Source organism: Lytechinus variegatus, chromosome 8 (genome assembly GCF_018143015.1).
Source record: "Lytechinus variegatus isolate NC3 chromosome 8, Lvar_3.0, whole genome shotgun sequence".
Taxonomy (NCBI): Eukaryota; Metazoa; Echinodermata; class Echinoidea; order Temnopleuroida; family Toxopneustidae; genus Lytechinus; species Lytechinus variegatus.
The window spans coordinates 29,337,357-29,357,721 of NC_054747.1; the positions used below are offsets into that span (position 1 = coordinate 29,337,357).

At 35.7% G+C, this 20,365-nt stretch overlaps 1 protein-coding gene across 1 annotated transcript; it reads right to left on the reverse strand.

The window, feature by feature from the left end:
* Nucleotides 1–540: 540 nt before the first annotated feature.
* Nucleotides 541–20,249, reverse strand: LOC121420304 (cilia- and flagella-associated protein 45-like). Its single transcript, XM_041614881.1, has 10 exons — nt 20,149–20,249; nt 11,835–12,094; nt 10,519–10,663; nt 6,330–6,500; nt 5,652–5,830; nt 4,993–5,122; nt 4,015–4,245; nt 3,128–3,351; nt 2,449–2,673; nt 541–1,879 (listed from the first exon to the last, which is right to left on the reverse strand). The coding sequence occupies exons 1-10, from the start codon at nt 20,149–20,151 to the stop codon at nt 1,813–1,815; spliced, it is 1,635 nt and encodes a 544-aa protein (XP_041470815.1). The 5' UTR covers nt 20,152–20,249; the 3' UTR covers nt 541–1,812.
* Nucleotides 20,250–20,365: the final 116 nt, after the last annotated feature.

Here is a 20,365-nt window from a genome sequence, read left to right on the forward strand (position 1 = left end):
AGGATAATTTATATCATCATACCTTCAAAGGTAATGAGCACATGACAATATCTTATTTTATACAATACTTACAGCACACAGGCAAGCCTGTAAAAGAGTTTATGAGTGGTAGCCTTAAAGGTGTACTCAGGGCTGAAAATATATCTAAATAAATAGAGTAAAATTCACAGAACAAAATGCTTAAAATTTTCAGTGTTTTGTTTTTGTCTGATTGTTCTTTATCTGTTCAAATCATTATTTCAAGCCTGGAGTACCCCTTTGAAACAGCTACTGAAAATAAAAATTTCCTTCAATAACATACAACTAATTTACACACACAAGTGCCTTTACAAGGGTTACAATTTTTTATCATTACATGTCAATGTATGTCAACTTTACCAAAATTATGGTAACGTTCGTGGAAAACTAGATTTTGATTGGCTGTTGAAAACCATTACCATGTTAAGTACAGTAATGGCAAAACTGACATAATAAGCCAATAAACTGCTTTAATGAAATAGGGCAGTGATAAAAAGTAACTCCATTTTCATTAACTTTCATTCAAAATATGAATTAAGCTCCTTATGGAAGTGCCTTATACATGTATCAATGGAACTGACTAAAACCGCATACATGTCGGCTGGAGTCAATGGAAATATGTGTTATTGCGAAATCATCCAGTCTTCAACTGGATAAGGCCAACTGCACAGAGTTGCAATAAGATGCAACCAAAACAAAAATTAATAAATAAGATTACATGGTGTCCATTCATAATTTACTTGCATTTACATGTACCTCTTTATACAGCTGGCCCTAGATCCAACAAAAACCTGCAATTTACTTCACTTTTAGATATCTTTTGGTTATGTCAAACAATTTCTACCTTACCAAAAGACTTAGCCAACGCTTGTGTTACCTTCCTTTTCTGTAAGCACGTAGAGGGGGGATGGGAGGGACAGGGTTACAAAGACAAATTTCCATTCAAGTAAACGCTACTTTGTCCATTTTAGAATATTGAACTGACGTAACTGTTAATAGATGTCATACTCTAATAAAAGACAATATACTGAAACAAAATCCAAATGTGCACACCACTGTACAATTTATTGGTTGAATTCAGTGTAGACAATAAAAATGTGAATAAAATTAAATATATATTTAGTTGTACTAAAGCCAAATACTGTACAGTACACACATCTGAATGAATCAATAACATATAAAAATCAACTGGCATACTTCAACCAGATATATCTTTGGAATTATATGGAATCAAGAAAAAATATATTGAAATGTTTGCTTATAAAAGTACAATAGCAATTACGGCTGTTCTTATTACTATAAAGGTTTAGGATGCTCTTGGAAATGGAAAATCCAACAACAAACGATGAAGGATGTTAGGCAAAGCTAGATGATAGAGACATAAGAGCAGTAGCCATAAACATTTTTTAAAAAAGAGGATAATTGCTCTGGATAACATCTCAGAACCTGTACTGTCAATTCGAGTACCGGTAGTTCATGGAATTTAGGAAGAGAGATTGTTAACCAGAAAGTTTAACAGTTTCATAGTCAGGTAGACTTGAACACAATGCAGGTTAAGCTGATTCTGGCGAGCTACAAGGCTGCCAAATAAAATAATATTAAGGACATAAACTAAATAAGAAAAAAAAAATGATTTCGAGATTGATCAAACACAATCTACAACAGTTGGTTTTTTTTGGATGGAATAAGCTTGAACATGAGGCAAAATGGACCCTAATTTCTGACAGTGGAAGGTTCCTCCAGTATGGGATGACACAGAGTTTGGACCAGTTCATTGTGATTTTAGGGGTGTTTTCAGTGTTTGACTGCCATTGTCTTTCTTTCCACCTCAGCGCAGTACTTGTCAGGAACACCAGCATCTCTGCAAGACAAAATACATAAAAAGATTTGTTATTTCTGTTGACTTTGGTAATATAAAATTATACATTTTTCATAGCAACTTGAACCAGCATCAGCTTAGAACTCTCCATATTTGGGGGGGGGGGGGTTCTCAGCTGTAGTATTACATGTAAGTATGGGTAACTTTGCAAAATTAAATTCTTCTGAGACAACAGAAACTTGTTCAACTAAGGAGGATTCAGACTTGAAACAGCTGTACAACACATATTTTGCATAATCTGGTCTCAAATACTGCTTTGATTTGGGCGAATATCTGACTTTTGGAGGTTCAAAGTTTACGATATCGCAAACTATGCATTTGCCTTTGCCAGATCTGAACTATATATATTATATTCAAATACCTAATATCTAAATTATAAAAAGAAACAATTCACAATGTAAACATATCGCTACCTAAAGTTGATCCGTCAAACGATTCTCTAGTTATCATCGCAGGAACGAAAACGGGACGGACATACCATTCGAATGAAAGAATGCATCTGACATTGGTGATGGTGGACATAGACATCAAAATACTACACAAAAACTCACCTTAATGCACCTAGTTTCTTCTTCTTAATGGCATCTAACTTGGCTCTCCTGTCCCTGGCTTCATCGTTAATCTTTACCCCTTCCTCGAAGAATGCGTTCCTGTCGGACACGCGGAGCTGTTCCTTCTCACGGATCTGCTTGCGGACATCGTCAGCGTGAGTGAGACGGTTGTGTTTCGTTTCTTCTTCTTCCATCCTATCCTTCTCCATAGCCTCCTGCTGTGCCCTGTCATCACACACATAAAACAACGCAAAATGTAAGTATTAAATGGAATTTAGACATACATAAACTCTACAGCTCTCATAATCTATCAAATGGGAGACAATATCTTTTTTATTTATTTATTCTCGAATATTTAAACAGTGTCGCCTGATCAGCATAAAAAATACAATATACGAAAAACATGGCAACAGGACACTATGAGATACAGAAAAAAGGAACAAATACAAAGTAAAAATATGAGAATATGTTACGAAATACAGATGGCAAGATACAATATCGGTGGTCACTAAAGACAGATTTTCAGTATAGACAGGTGGCTGCTATGATAGCTTTCACTGTAGTTTATAAATTGCCAAGTGATCATTACAAATTATTTTGATAAACCTTACCCCTGCCTTCCCCCCAAAAACTAAACCTTACCCCCTCCCCCCTCCCTCTGAATAGGCATCATTCTCACCTCAGGACCCTCTCAAACTCAGCCCTCTCTCGCTGGGCCTGGACAGCGAGGAAGTGATCCTTGTTCTGAACTTGGACCTCCCTCGCCTCTTTAAGCATGCGCTCCGTCTCTGCCTTAATGATAGCCTCTTCCTTCTCCTTCCTCCTCCAGTCTCTCTCTCTCTCCTCTTGATTCCGCTTGGCCCGCTGGGCGTCCTTCTCCGCCTGATAATCCTTTGCACGCTCCTGGATAAAAACAAGAATTGGGGATTGGTATTGATTATCTGTATGCGCTTGATAGCATTAATGATATTACATGTAAATCTTTTAGCCATAGCAAAATGTTAAAGCAGACTACAGTGGATAAAACCAGGAACAACTATTTCTTTATCTCTTCTCCGGCCAATTGATTCTTTAGCAATTAATGCAAGGTCTTTTGCAAATTATGAAAATAAATTTGAGATATTTTGAGGCTAATCATGCTCCAAAAGACAGGAGAGAGTGCTTTGACAAGTTTTTAGAAATGAGTTTGGAGAAGTTTGGACAAGTTGAACCCATCTGGTTCCCATTGCACAATGGTAACTTTGCAATTAACATACCCACTATGGAGCCCAGCAAGCATTCATCAATGTTCGTCATTTGTTATCATTATCATCATCATCATCATAATCTTCATCATCATCAACACCTCCTTCTCCTTCTTCTCCTCCTCTTCTTCCTCCTTTTTCTTCATCATCAATCATTATCGCCACCACCACCATCACCATCATCATCATCAAAATCATCAACACCACTACCATCATCGTCATCAAATTCTTCATCATCAAAATCATCATCGTTAAAATTATTATCAGCAATAGTATGATCATCATCATTATCATCATCATCTATCTTCACATCATTATTTACCTGCAGTGCCCTGAGTCTGGCAATCTCTTTCTCTTTCTCGATCCTAATCCTTTCCTGCTCGGCTTCGTACGCTGCTTCCCTCTCGGCTTTCTGCTTCATGTATTCATTGACCTTGAGGTCTGCTAGCTTCTCCTGCTCCTGCTTCTTCCTCTTCAACTCCTCCGCCTCCTCGTTGGACCTGTGGATCTCCTTCTGGGCCTCCAATTGGATCTGGCGTTTCTTATCAAGGTCCTATAGAGAATAAAACAGGAATCATATTAATCAAAATATACAATTCAAAACAGGGAAATATGGTGCTTGACAACGATGATATTGATAATGGCGGCAGTAGTCATGGTGTTTGTGATGATGAATATGATCACTGCCATGCCGATCAAAATAATGCATAGTAAATAAGAGGCTTTATAGGAGGTAATTAATAAATTTTTGGCATTACTCCTATGTGTTTAAGATGGCAAGCTTCATCTGTAATGAAAAATCATAAGTCAGAAGAAATGATGGAAACATAGCATTTACATTTTTAAATCATTGTATTGTAGAGAGTGTCATTTCGTAAGGGGGGGGGATGGTTGAATCAATATCTAATATAGCAGAGTGCATGTACATAAAAAATGTTTTTCAAGAGTTTCACAAAGTAATAGAAGTTGAGTCTCTCCTAAAGTTGTGTGTTATTATGCCACTGATGATGGGGATATTGATGATGATGACGATGATGATGGTGGTGGTGGTGGTGGGGATGACTTTGTTGATAATGATGCTACTTATGATGGTGGTGGTGATGCTACTGATGGTGGTGTTGATGATGATGATGATGGTGGTGGAGATGATGTTGATGGTAATGTTATGAAGTGAAAAGGGTTGGGGCATTGAAGACGTTTTTAATGATGAACTTGAGTAATAACAGATATGACAATAGAGAAATTATCTATCATAATCAATTTTTGAGGAATACAACTAAGCAATTATAATAAAACTTACCTTCAGATCTTCCATTTGTAATTTTTCAAGGTATTTTAGCATCTGTTGCGCTTCTTGATCTTTCTTCTCCTGTTGTAATAATCGTTCTTCCTCCCGTTGTGAAATTTGAGTTAGGATCATGGCTTTCCCTCTGAAGATTAATAAAGTGAATAGTCATAGATTGAAAGTTTTATGATAAGCACATTTTCACTGCTCATGAATACAAGAGTGATTGTAAGCTATGGAGCGACATCGTTCCAAAGGGAAGGTGACTTCATTGCATTATTTCATGGCAGCCATTTTCCCTCCTTTGGGTAGTGTTGCATAAAACGGGCCCATATGGTAATCATAGTGGATCTTGATTAGTGGGAGTGTCATGGTCTTGCGGTTGACTTTCGTCTTTCAATCAGAGGGACTTGGTCTCAATTCCAAGCCATGACATGTTTCATTCAGCAAGAAATTTACCCACATTGTACTTCACTCAACCCAGGTGAGGTGAATGGGTACCTGATATGAAGAAATTCCTTGAATTCTTGAGCGTACAATCAAGGTAGATGCGCTCAAGCCGGAGTAATAATTACATTATAGTGGTAAGCTGGGCCCATTGGGAGAAAAGTTTTCGGAACTGAAATGACTTCCCTGGGTGAAATATGGGTTGTTATTATTATCAAATTACTTACTCATATCTCTCTATCTTCCTCTGTTCTTCGATCTCTTCTTGTAGTTGTAGTGCCTTCTGTCGATCAGCCTCCATCATGGCATCCAGTCTCTTCTCTTCATATGTTGTCTCCTCCTTGATAACACCTTTCTCCAGAATCTGAGCATCTCTGATAGCATGGCATTTGGCATTCAACATCAACTACAGAAAATAATAACATTGTATCATTTAGCATTCAAAGAAGCATTCAGTTAAGAAAGTAAACAAAGAAATTGGGCATCTCTGATAGCATGGCATTTAGGATCAGCTATAGAAATTATAACATCATATCAGTCATTTATGATTCAAAGAAACATTCAGTATCGCACAAGAAACATAGTAGTTGAGCATCTCTGATAGCAATGGTATATAGCATCAATGAAGATCATATACACATCATCATATTGGCATTCTAAGGAGAATTGAGAAGCAGATAAACTTAACTTGATAAAATTTTGTAATCAAAGAGGCATTTCATGCTAATGATGCTATACATGTACAGTAAATATTTTTTTATTGTAATGTGTTTGGTATTCAGGATCTGCTACAGTTCTGTCAATCATTAAAAAAAAAATCACAAATCCATCTCCACAATCAATCCATCCACTTGTCAATCATTGAATCAGTCAAATTTTCTAAGAATCAATCATTGATTGCTTACCTCATTTAAGTGTTTAATTTCATCTTCTTGTTCTTCTTGCTGCTCACGAGCTTTAGCTAACAGGTATTCACCTTGCTCCTTTGCTTCTAATTCTAAATCACTCAACTTCTCATTCTTCTGTCTCTTTCTGTCCAAGGCTTGCATGTGAAGCTTAATTTCATTACTGGCATCCTAATCATATCATCAAGAAAACAGGAAAAAAAAACAAGAATTTATTGATTAATACAATGTGGATCACCAAATTCCTCATTATGTTCACGTTCTGTAATAGGAAGTACTAACAAGTGGAATGCCTCTGGCCGTCTCACCTGCATCACGCGGTTCAATATAGCAGCAGTGCTGACTTTGAATACTACTCTAACACGCACAAGATGTTCAGTGATACATGGTTACTCTTATGTCCACTTTTTATGAACTAGACCAATAAACTTACAGAGATTCACCAAAAAACCCCAACATGGCCAAAGTTCATTGACCTTACATGACCTTTGACCTTGATCATGTGACCTGAAACTCAAACAGGATATTCAGTGATACTTGATTACTCTTATGTACAAGTTTCATGAATCAGATCCATAAACTTTCAAAGTTATGATGGTAATTCAACAGATACACCCAGTTCGGCCAAAGTTCATTGACCTTTGACCTTGGTCATGTGACCTGAAACGTGCACAGGATGTTCAGTGATACTTGATTACTCTAATGTCCAAGTTTAATGAACTAGACCAATAAACTATCAAAGTTATGATGGTAATTCAACAGATACCCCTGATTCGGCCAAAGTTCATTGACCCTAAATGACCTTTGACCTTAATCATGAGACCTGAAACTTGCACAAAATTTTCAGTGATGCTTGATTACTATTATGTCCAAGTTTCATGAATCAGATCCATAATCTTTCAAAGTTATGATGGGAATTCAACAGATATCCCCAATTCGGCCAAAGTTCATTGACCCTAAATGACCTTTGACCTTGGTCATGTGACGTGAAACTCATGCAGGATGTTCAGTGATACTTGATTAACCTTATGTCCAAGTTTCATGAACTAGGTCCATATATTTTCTAAGTTATGATGACATTTCAAAAACTTAACCACAGGTTAAGATTTCGATGTTGATTCCTCCAACATGGTCTAAGTTCATTGACCCTAAATGACCTTTGACCTTGGTCATGTGACATGAAACTCTAATAGGATGTTCAGTAATACTTGATCAACCTTATGGCCAAGTTTCATGAACTAGGTCCATATACTTTCTAAGTTATGATGTCATTTCATAAACTTAACCTCAGGTTAAGATTTGATGTTGACGCCGCCGCCGCCGTCGGAAAAGCGGCGCCTATAGTCTCACTTTGCTTCGCAGGTGAGACAAAAACTGTGTGATTGAATCTACTGTCCTAAATCATTCCCTTACATTTATTGTACATAGCTTCCATTAATGTGGAATATCACTGGTTAAAACATCACTTCCCACTTAGAATAGACCCCGCTTAACTTCACCTCAACTGAACTCATCAACACATTTTTCTTGTTTATTTTCTAAAGCACAATAGAGATACATGTATCTATTTTGTTAAAACATTTCTAATCACTTGGAAGAGACTCTGCCTAACTTCAACACAAGAAAGTGAGCTCACCAAAACGTCTTTTCCTTTTATTTTCTAAAGTACAAAGAGACATACTTATTATGTGTTATGAGCTATACAGTGCGTATCAAAAAAAGTTTACACTTTGAAAAAGACATGGGAATTAACAAATGTACAACATGTGGGCAATTTTTTCACATATAATTATGGGTTTGGGTCTCATCTATCCAATGAAAGTAAAAATTTTGACAGAATGTTACATTTGAGTGAGCACTGTCCATTTTTGTAAAGCTCGCAGAAATCTGTTTGCGCAGAAATGCTTGTTTTCACGCTGTGTCAAGGGGAAAGGGCGAAATCAAACTTACCCTGCGAAGCATTTCTCATAAATTTTCCTAGCACTTTTAGCCAATTGACATAAAACGGATGCATTCAAGCATTTTGTAACCATTTTGCCGCCCAAATTTGAAATTTCAACACTTAGTAAGCACAACCTTTACCCTTTTTGTGCCAGCTGGATCTGAGGACATAACTGAATCTGAACAAAAGTTTATATCAGACATCTCCAGCATTTTTCACTAAGTTTTTATCATTTAAAGTTGGTTTACATTTCATTTTTCATTTAATACTTGTTTCTCCACACTTTTCCCAAGCTTGGCAATGATTAACAAAATGAAAATCAAGCCTAAGCCTTTTAAGTAAATCACAGCTCAGTGCATGTAAAGCAAATATCGTCACCATGGACTGGGTATGTGGGGGAGTGGGATGGGGCGCAATGCACTCTTCGAAGTGTTTGGACAAGGAAACAAGTTTAAAAGGTAAAAGATATCTTCAAATCAATTTTACTAACTAATTTCCACGTGTTCTTCATGATTAAGGTCTACTTTTATTCGCATAACTATTTCAAAGTTCTGCGCAAATCATTTTTCACCAACTTTTCAAAAGTAAGTGGTGCTCACTCAAGCGGAAATATTTTTCGACAGTTATATCGTCATTTGCTTAAATGGATCTGTACCAATGCTAAAATGAGGAAAAATCTTTAGGATATTACAAATATATAATTTTACAGGATTTTTTCGAAGTGTAAACTTTTTTTTGATACGCACTGTATAAAAACTGGCTCTCATCATTATTATTATTAACCTTCCTTAAATTTAACATTCACCAAAATCAAAGCATTTTTGCTTTTCTACGTGCCAGTAACAAAAAGCTTAGCATTGATTGTCAACTTTTTTTCTACAATTGATTGCAGAGACTACAATGTACAATTAATTTTGAAAATCAAGCATACGACTAATCGCTAACCTTTGTGTTACTGGACCCAGATCATAATATGCAAAGACATGTTATTAACATCTTTGAAATCAAACAGATTTCTATGGTCCCAAAAGAAGCAAAGGGAGATTTAACTGCATTTATTTATAGGCCTACAGATCCTTTGAATATCTACAGGTTGTCTTTATTGTGCTGAACGATGCAGCTGGTCCAACTTGATTACACTGGATTTCATCAACCGAAGGGAGATAATTTTAGTCAAACTGAATTGAAAAATACATAATTTCAAAGGACAATTCCATAAAATAATCAAACGTTTTGTTCATGTACAACCAACCCCCATTTTTCCTCAAGTTTTACTTCACCTCATAAATTGACCAAGTCATGGTCATTTCAGAGCATTACTGGGGCGGTATTCTGAACATTGTCTTATCTCTGTATTTTATCTTATCTCAGAGATATGACATAATCGGTATTCTGGTGGATGTCATAACTTTTGTCACAAAAATTGTCATAAATTTTGTCTCTTCTCTTTAGCGCACCAAAATTACGCGGCTTTCAATGCGCGTAATCCTTTTATTCAAGAAAAAGATACGACAAAAGTTATGACAGGGGGTAGCAGTCATAAATTTTGTCATATCTTTTAGTACCAAATATTCCGATACCCTGCCTACTAAATGTCAAGTATATGATATTATTTAGATTAGATTGTGGTAGTAGTTTCACTCATCATCGATGACAATTTTCAAAATTATTTTTTCATGCTACAATTAGTTAGGCCCTACATATTAATTCCTCCTCTTTTTCTCTGTTTTTCCTTCTTTTTCTACTTCTCCTCTAAAATCCTTCACAGCTCCGTGTCTCTCTTTGTAATTAAGCGCATCAATATTCGCATAGTTGCGCGATGCCAGCAACTGCAGTGGGGATACGCCCTAACTGTAACGGGGCCTTCCTATTGGCTAGAAGGGCTCCCACTGGGAACTAACGATGATTTTGATTGGATTGCTTCCGAAAAGATGGGCGGGAACTTTGAGAGATATGACAGGGAAAAGACAATGTTCAGAATACTGATTTGTGACAATCACAGCGGTGTCATATCTCGGAGAGAAATGACAAAATTTATGACAAAAGTTATGACAAAGTTCCAAAATACCACCCCAGACTGTCAAAAGAACCAGAATTCAGAGACAGAAAATTTAATGAAGGTCCCACGTATATGGGGTCGGACATACATATTTTATGGAATTGCCCCAAAATGAACCAAGTTGGCCTGAGTCATACTGCATTAAAAATAAATTATTTCAAAATAAAATTGAATGGAGTCATCTTTACCTGCTGTTTCTGTTTCTCTTCTTGTCTTCTCTTGAGTTCAGCGACCTTTTCTTCATGTGACATGGTTTTAGCAGCATTCATTATCCGACGGTATTCATCAAACGGTAAGACTACAGACTGTCCTGATGGGTCTTCTCGAGGTACTCTGTGATGAAAAAAAAAGTAAAAACACTATATAATGAAAGGCAAAAAAGATAAGAATGTTATCAGTTTAAACCAAAAACATTGTCCTCCATCAGACGTGCAAGTACAACAATGAACTACTTGCATAGCAGAGGACAGCTTTGTTTTACATTTTTCATTACTATCATCATCATCATTGCTATAATCCTTCCCTCACTTTTACATTATTTTCATTGCATCTATTTTTTTTATCATTTATTTTACATTTTTATGCCTCCACTTATTTGTCATTCTTACTCTGTTAATATGCATGCCCACTGTCCTAAAAAAAAGTTTCAATAAACCTTCATTCCCAGTCATGTTAAAGGGAATCCAACCCAAATAAAAACTTGTTTTTATAAGGTTAAGAAAAATCAGACAAGTTGATCGGTGAAAGTTTGAACAATATTGGACAAACCAAAAGAAAGTTATGAATTTTTAAAAGTTTTAAATATTGGTAATCACTACACCCATGGAGACTTCAAATTGGCCGCATATGGGATGTCATAGTGATGTAAGGCAAGGACTACTCTTCCATGTACTTCAATACATATTATAGCTAAAATGTAATTTTTCCTAAAAGTTTTATTTCAAATTATATTTTTCTTTTCTGAGGACATAAAACAATATACTACCTGTGTTATATTTAGATTACTGCCCCAGGGGAATGGGTACTTAGGAGAAAACCACAAATCCCTGATAATAAAGTACATGGCCTATGGGAAAGTTGTCCTTGCCCCTTGTCATAATTTACTTACCCAGTTGCCAATTTGATATCTACATAGTATTAGTGATCTCAATTTTAAAACAGCTATAACTTTCTTATTGCTTGTCCGATTTCTTTCAAACTTTCACCATTCTGTTTAATTTATTTTTCTCCTTCCCAACACAACATTTTATGGCCAAGGCTGGATTCCCCTTTAACCTAAGTTTTCAAAATGGAAATTACCCAATCATAGTCACTTGAAATTTTCAGAATTGTATTTATTATTATTTTTTTTATTCTTATGTCATATTTTCAAAATTATGAAAAGAGAGGGGGAATTACATTATAAGTCATGCAATCACATTCATAAACATGAAAAGAAGAGAAAATAGGCAATACACTGTACGCTACTTTTGCACTACAGTCACTGGCTTTAACTTAGACTTACATGAGTTTACGGATGAGGTCTTTCGTGATGACTTGTACTTCTTCTTTCTGCTTTTTCTTTGTCCTTCCTCCTGACCCTCTCCTGTTGTCTACCTCTTCTCTGGTCTCCATAGCTTGTGTGTTCTTGTTGCTACCATTTTTGTTGGCCGGTCCAAACAAGGATTCATCGATTTGAGAGGTCTTACTCACGGTGTAGTACTGTCTGGTCTTAGCTCGCCGCGAGGCAGAGCTCGTTGATGAGTCGCTTATCACGCTGTGAGGCTGTCACAAAGTAAAAAAAAAATCAAAACAAAAATAAAGTTGGGAATGAGTTAGAGTGAAAAATCCACTGTTCCCCTCCCCAGGAGCTTGTAAACATTTTCTGATTTTTTTTAGTTCTGCTACACAGACAGAAGTCTCCCATAAAACATGTAGTGACGGTGCTTCACACAACATATAACTACAGCGTCTATAGAGAAAAGGGTAGGCTACATGTACCCTACCCTCCTCAATTATTGCTTAATTCCCCCTTTTGGTATGGAGTGCAATTATGTGAATTTGTTAATGAGTATGTAGGCTAATCAGCTAACATGTAGATGTAGAATGTATTACTATAATAATTTTCATCAATAAACTGATGCTACAAAATGCCGTTTTGAAGAACAATTTATCAATTGAATATTTTTGAAAAGTCCTCAAACTTACACCCGAAAGTTAGTCTAGATTAAACATGAGTTTTATTTGATTCAATGAAAAAATGTCACGACTGAATTTTTGTTTTGGTCCAGTTATGGCTTTATGCTAAGTATTAAATTTCCGATATTGTGAAAGTGAAGAATTTCGTAGTCGGCCGGTGCAAAACTGCATTTGATTTGCGCCAATCGTTCCCAATCCGACCCCTCCCCCCCCCCGAGGATGAGCTGCTACACTACAGGGGCACCAGCAGTGCTGCAGAGGAGAGCTACCAAGACAGTCTCACGCATTATGCGTCAGAGACAGAGTCAGACTCAAGCATTTTTTACTCTTGTTCATCCCCTCAAATCTCTGTCTCACACAACTATCACATTCACAGTCTATCCCCATATACATTGTATACAATGTCTGTGATCGGCATACTCGTGATATAGGCCCCGCTCGAGAAAAAAATTGTAATCGATCATACCTCAATATCTAGGTTGCTAACTTCAGCTCACTATATATACTCGTGATATAGGCCCCGCTGCTGTGTTGAACGGCTTGGAATGTCCGTGCGCGGGGCCTGTTTCACGAGTATAGTACTATAACCGTTATATAGGCCCCGCGCTACGGCACTGCAGACACTCCAACACAGTAGTGGGGCCTATATCACGAGTATATATTAAGCTTGCATCCTAAGATAGTCGCGAAACAGGCCCCGTCCAATGCGCTTATCCCAGCATTCGCACGTGTGTGGGGCTCGGATGACGGCTATATAGTATACTCGTTATCGAGGCCCCTTACACTGTTGTGTAGTGGAAAATAACGTGGTCGTGGGGCTTGTTTCCCCGCACGGTGGACGATGAGAATTACCACGGGCGGCGCCTCCCCGGGGGGGGGGGGGGGGGGGCTCCAATTTGTTTTCCAAATAAACAATGAAAGAATATCATGGGCGGCGCCAGTTTAGGGGGCGGGGGGGGGCTCCAATTTCATTTTTCAGATATCTATCTGTCGATTTACTTATGTATGAATATAGTTATCAATCTATTTGTATTGATTAATTAATGTATTCATTAATCATTTAAGTTATTTGTGTTTAGTGTTTTTCTTTTGTGTTCTATTTGTATTGATTAATTAATGTAATAGTCATTTCATTTATTTGTGTTCAGTGTTTTTTTTTTCTTTTATGTTATATATATGGAGAGAGTCAGAGGTCTTTTTTAATTTTTTTATTTATGCGGAAGTTCATTTATTTCAATCTATTTTTATTGATTATGTATTTATATTGATTAATAATGTATTTATATTTTTTCATTTAATCTATTAGGTTTCATTTTTTTCTTTTGTGATGTAGAGAATCAGAGGTATCATTCGTTTTTAATTATATCTGTGCGTGAAATTTCGTTTATTTATTTATCAATCTATTTTAATTGATTAGTATATTAATATATATTCATTAAGCATTTAATTTATTTCTTTTCATTGTTTTATTTTCTATTGTGATATAGAGAGTCAGTATCATTCATCTTTAATTATTTTATGTGCGGGAGTTTATTTATTTCAATCTATTTTAATTGATTAAGTAATGTGTTTATGTTGATTAATAAATGCATTTATATTTATCCATTATTCATTCAATTTTTTATTTATCAATCTATTTTAACTACAGTGTTTTTTTCTGTTGTGATATAGAGAGTCAGAGGTATAATTTGTTTTTAATTATTTTTATTTGTGGAAGTTCATCTAATTTATTTTTAAATATTAATAAATGTATTATTAATTATAGGATTTATTTGTTTTCATTTTTTCTTCTTTTGTAATGTAGAAAATCAGAGGTATCATTCGTTTTTTAAATTCTTTTTATTTGTGGAAGTTCATCTTGTTTATTTTTAATTGATTAATTGATATATTATTAATTATAGGATTTATTTGTTTTCATTTTTTGTGATATAGAGAGTCAGAAGTGTCATTCGTTTTTTCATTCTTTTTATTTGTGGAAGTTCATCTAATTTATTTTTAATTGATTAATTAATGTATTATTAATTATAGGATTTATTTGTTTTCAGTGTTTTTTTTTGTGATATAGCGACTCAGATGTATATCATTCGTTTTAATTCTTTTTATTTGTGGAAGTTCATTTAGATTTTTATTCAGTCTTTTTTTAATCGATTAAGAAATGTATTAAAGCAGTTTATCTTTTTATCTATTAAAGCAGTTTATCTTTTCAAAATTCATATATGTGGCATCTCTTACACCAATTCCAGAATGGGTTTATGTTGAGCTTGATCAGCTGACTTTTACTTTTTGTGGGGTGGCAGAAATAAGATTAACAAAAAAACGATGTACTTAGATTACCATCAAGGTGGCTTAAAAATGATGAAATTTCAATGGTTAATAAAGGCACAGAGAGTTATGTGGATTAAAAGACTAAAAGAAAATAATACAATGAAATGGAAACAATATTTCAATTATGCCACAAAACATCTGGGAGGAAATTTTATATTTTCATGTGATTACTTGCTTGGATTGTTGGAGATAGCATTGCTGCAATTTTATATAGATTTGTTAGAAGTATGGATAGAGACGAAGGATTTTCGTTTAAAATCTGAAACATTTAAAGGAAATGAGATATTTTTTAACAATAAATTTGTACGAATTGAAGGGAAATGCATATTTAACCAAAAAATATATGAAAAAAATATTTACAGATTGAAACATATTATGGATTATGATGGAAACTTAAGGCCATTTTCGTACTTCCAAAGACAGGGTTTAAACATAAATGATTTTCATCTGATAGAGTCTATTTATAAAACTTTTCCAGTCAGCTGGAAACGAAATATGAAAATAGATAGCAAAGAGGCTTCTCTTAGGGAAGAAATATCATTTATATCTGGAAAAAGAATTTTGTCAATGGAGGAGTTAGTATCTAAAAACGTTTATGCAAATTTTATGAAATGCAACTTCTCAATACCTGATGTTTTCGAAAGGTTAAAAAACAAATATAGTTTCTCTTATGAAAAGATTGAACACATTTTTATGAGACCAAGACAATGTACTCTGAACAGTAGATTAAGAGAATTTCAGTTTAAAATGTTACACGGCATTGCTTACACAAATCATCACTTGTTCCGTTTTAAAATCTCACAAAATAACCTTTGTTGTTATTGTAAAAAAGAGGAGGAAACATATCGCCATCTTTTTTTGGAATGTGAATATGCTTGTCTGGTTTGGGATAATTGTAAGATGTTTTGTTTTATTTCTACGGGTAATTTAAGCTGGGAGGAAATTCTTGTAGGGGTAGAATTAAAGGACGAAGGAAAAGAACGCTTAATCAATCACTTTTTAATTTTTGTTAAATCTTTAATCTTCAAAGGGAGGGAAAAGGGTGCACATATATCCATGGATGAAATTAAAAGGAAATTTAAAGAAGAATGGGAAGAAAGAAGGCTGGCGCTAGGTAGAGGCAAGATGTCTCTTCATTTAAGGAAATGGGAAAATCTTAATTAAAAGAATAAATAGGGAGAGTGAGGCAAAGACGAGAGACAAAGCCACAAAACAAAATAAATAAAAACACAGAAAAAAAACAATACGGAGAATTGCAGTCCCTTCAATGTAGAGTATAGGCATAAAGGGGAGAATGCTCCTAACCTGGGGACGGAGGGGAAGGGGGGGGGGGGGTGGGAGGTGGAACAACATTTTTATCTTATTTTCTCTCTGATCATGTCATATATTTTGTTAATATTTCATTTTGTAATTGCTGAAACGCATTAGTATATTAATTTCTAGTATTTTTTAAGTTTGATGTATAAGTTGTATAATTATATTGTAATGGATTTATTGTATAATTTATAATTATGTTTCAAATAGTTTGTACAAATTGTTTATAGAATCTGATTATGTATGTTGATTTGAGAGAATATAATAAAACATCCTTAAAAAAAAACATTTCTTAATCGGAGGTGCTCGGCCTCGGAGAAGCCGTGGCCGAGTGGTCTATGCGCCTGGCTGTACATGGAAAGTCCGGGGTTCGATCCTCGGCCACTGCACCTACAATGCTCTTTTATCCTGCATTCAAATAAATGGAAATGCTATATGCATTATTGGTAACTAGGTGTGCACTTGTGTTTAAAAAAAATATATTTATTAATTATTTACTTTATTTTTTCTTTTTTGATATGGAATCAGGGGTATAATTCGATTTCATTTTTTTATGTGTGGAAGTTCATTGTTATCTCCCTTGTTTTGGGGAAAATAAATTGGAGCCCCCCCCCCCCGCATTTCTGGGCGTTGTGGCGTGCGCCAGTAATCCAAGCTGTGGGGAAGTTACAAATTGATGCGGAGGTTCGAGTCCTGGTCACGTCTTTCGGATGGTGACGTTAAAGGTCGGTCCCAGACGTAAATAATGATACACGTCTGACAAAACTCAAATACACGCACACACATTTCATTATGATTATTTTTTGCGGGAGGGAGGGGTTCATCAATAATCAAATTATATAATTCTTGTATAATTCCCCCAATCTTCCATTTATTCATTCATGTAATCACCTGGATGTAAGAATTCAATATTTATATATATATTTTTTTTTTCAAATCGGCTTTCTTCTCTTATTCAATATTGAATCATTCATCTGGCTTCGTGTGTATTATCGATTTGTATTTTTCATTCCTTTCATAAATGCACCCCCCCCCCCCCGCTTCCCAACTTTTCATCCATTTAAGTTCAGAAAAGAAAAGGAGTAGTCATATTCATTCGGGGAAGATTTATTAATTTTCTTTTGGTTTGGTCAATTTTATTATTGCTTGAGGGATATCTACACTATATTTAACTTAATCTATATTTTACTGAGACTTATCCCCCCCCCCCCCCGCCCCACAATTGGGGATCGGCCTTTCATTATGTATATTATCTATTTTGGGTATATAGTAGGCCCTACTTTTCTACCCAAATATCAATTTATTCATGTTTTGTTTTTAAAAAGCTTACAATACCGTTCATTGATATTCCAGTATTTCTTCAGCTAACCTATTTTCCCATCCTGCAGTCATTTTAAAACTTAAAGGGATGGTCCGTGTTGAAAGTATTTATAGCTTAATATATAGAGTAGAATTCACTGAGCAAAATTCCGAAAACTTTCCTCAAAACCGGATATCAAATAAAATTATTGAATTTTAAAGTAGTAATATTTGTTAAAACAGTCGTCATGAATATTCATTAGGTAGGCTGATGTCACGACCCCACTTTCCTTTTTCCTTATGTTATTAAACAAAATCATTGCTCGATTTTTTTTCACAATATATTTGTGAATAATGCGTCTCCTTTATAATGAAATAAGTTGCCCCAATGAATATCTAATGCACTAAATCAGTTGCCAATCCAATGTTTTAAGTTCTTCGTAGAAAAAAATTAAATCAACCTAATTTTCATAATACAAAAGAACATTAGTGGTGATATGACGTCACCAATTTGCTAATTGAATTATTATGATGACACACCCAAGACTGTTTCATCGGATTGATGCAAATTTTCAAAATGCGATAACTTTGTTATTCCTTGTCCGATTTTGATCATATTTTCAGTGTTTTGTTTATCTGAATTTTCTTTATTTGTAGGCATACAAATCATACTATTTTCTGCCCACAGTTTATTAGCCAACACGTTTATACGAGATTCTTTCCATTACCCACTTTCTAAGTCCAGTCTGTCGTTCTTATTATATTTGTGGGACTTTTTCGGGTGATCCCTCTCAATATTTAAACAATCGTGAATTATCACTTCACTGTTCATTAATATTTTCGGGGGGGGGGGGGGGGTGGATTTACGGTCACTGTTACTCATGTTGAGAGATCGATTTTCTTACTTTTTATTAGGGGTGTATTGAAGTTGATTCCAGTCTTTAAATTTTTATTTTTATTCTTTTATGAGAATTGCCAATTATTTATCTTATTTGAAAATCGCATCTGTTGATATTGTTTTTTTTTCTAGGTTGAAAATCAATCGCTTACCCATACATGTAAGTATTAATTGAAGAAAATAATGTAGGGTGTTTATTAATTTTTGTTTAAGAGGGAAATAGAGACATATCTATTCAGTTTCTTTCTTGGTAATTTGGTGGCTCTGAAAAGAGCCGTTGTGTTTAGAGGCGAGATTAAATCTCAAGCCAAAATGACTCCCGAGAGTCATTCGAAGTCGCTGTCATCGGCTTCGCCCCAGGTAAAGGCGATCCTTGAGTCGTTGTTTGCCGTGGCTGGTTGACGACTGCTTGGACCTGCACCCTCCTCTTTCCTTCCTAATCTCGATGTAGTCAGCTGCACTGGCGTTAATCCCGGGGGTTGGGGGAATATATCCCCCCACTTTTCGAGGAGGGGGGGGGGGTGGCCAGTACAAACACCCCCCACTTTTTACGGAAGAAATGAAAAAAAATCACAAGACGATAATTGTTTTGTTGGTGAAAATTCTTCCTAAAATACCGCTTAACAAATAAAACAATAGGCCTATCATTGGATAATAAAATGCAAATAAAGAGCCAGTTCACCATTTGCAAACGAAATACTTTTGTTCTTATTATAACATTGAATTAAATTGAATGATTAATGAATACATTAATTAATCAATATAAATAGATCACAAAAGAAAAAAAAACACCAAACACAAATAACTTAAATGATTAACGAATACATTTATTAATCAATATAAATAGATCACAAAAGAAAAAAACACCAAACACAAATAACTTAAATGATTAATGAATACATTAATTAATCAATACAAATAGATTGATAAATGAATAATGACTAATAAAAAACTATATTCATACACAAGTAAATCGACAGATAGATTTCTGAAAAATGAAATTGGAGCCCCCCCCCCGCCCCCTAAACTGGCGCCGCCCATGATATTCTTTCATTGTTTATTTGGAAAACAAATTGGAGGCGCCGCCCGTGATAATTCTCATCGTCCACCGCGCGGGGAAACAAGCCCCACGACCACGTTATTTTCCACTACACAACAGTGTAAGGGGCCTCGATAACGAGTATACTATATAGCCGTCATCCGAGCCCCACACACGTGCGAATGCTGGGATAAGCGCATTGGACGGGGCCTGTTTCGCGACTATCTTAGGATGCAAGCTTAATATATACTCGTGATATAGGCCCCACTACTGTGTTGGAGTGTCTGCAGTGCCGTAGCGCGGGGCCTATATAACGGTTATAGTACTATACTCGTGAAACAGGCCCCGCGCACGGACATTCCAAGCCGTTCAACACAGCAGCGGGGCCTATATCACGAGTATATATAGTGAGCTGAAGTTAGCAACCTAGATATTGAGGTAGTATAATCGATTACAAGTGTTTCTCGAGCGGGGCCTATATCACGATTTTGCCCAATGTCTGTGATCTCACTCAGACTCACAGAAAATCTCAAGCATAGCTGGTCTTTGAACTTGGCATCTCTGGTGCTGCGCAACGGCCAGGACTGGCCCAGCCCGGCCCTCACCGCGAAGCGGTGTCATGCATCGCCCATCACTCCAAGCTCGCGCTCAGCCCAAAACAAAAATCACACACATTGATTCGGCTTGGAAATTCTCCAAAAAACGACAAAAGGAAAGACCAAAATAACACTGTATTTGTAACGAAACGGTAATGATATAACTCACCATATCTACTTTATAATAATTCGTCTAATTTGTGGCAAAAAATAAAAGTATTCTGCATGGGTATAATATTCGGCGTCAACAAAACAGTGCCTGGCTGTGTTTATCAGAGGCATCCAATAAATTTACGTAGACTTTATTTACACGGCGTTGCTATGGTCGGGCTTTGGTCTATGCAAAAGAATGGTACCAAGCTTTGGGAGTACACGTATGGCCGACA

What these genes read in the sequence shown, in the direction of transcription:
- LOC121420304 (XM_041614881.1), bottom strand. An exon ending in AAATTAAACACTTAAATGAG is followed by an intron (nt 5,831 to 6,329) that starts GTAAGCAATCAA and finishes TATTTTCTGTAG; the next exon opens with TTGATGTTGAATGCCAAATG. An exon ending in CCAGACTCAGGGCACTGCAG is followed by an intron (nt 3,352 to 4,014) that starts GTAAATAATGAT and finishes GTTTTTATCCAG; the next exon opens with GAGCGTGCAAAGGATTATCA.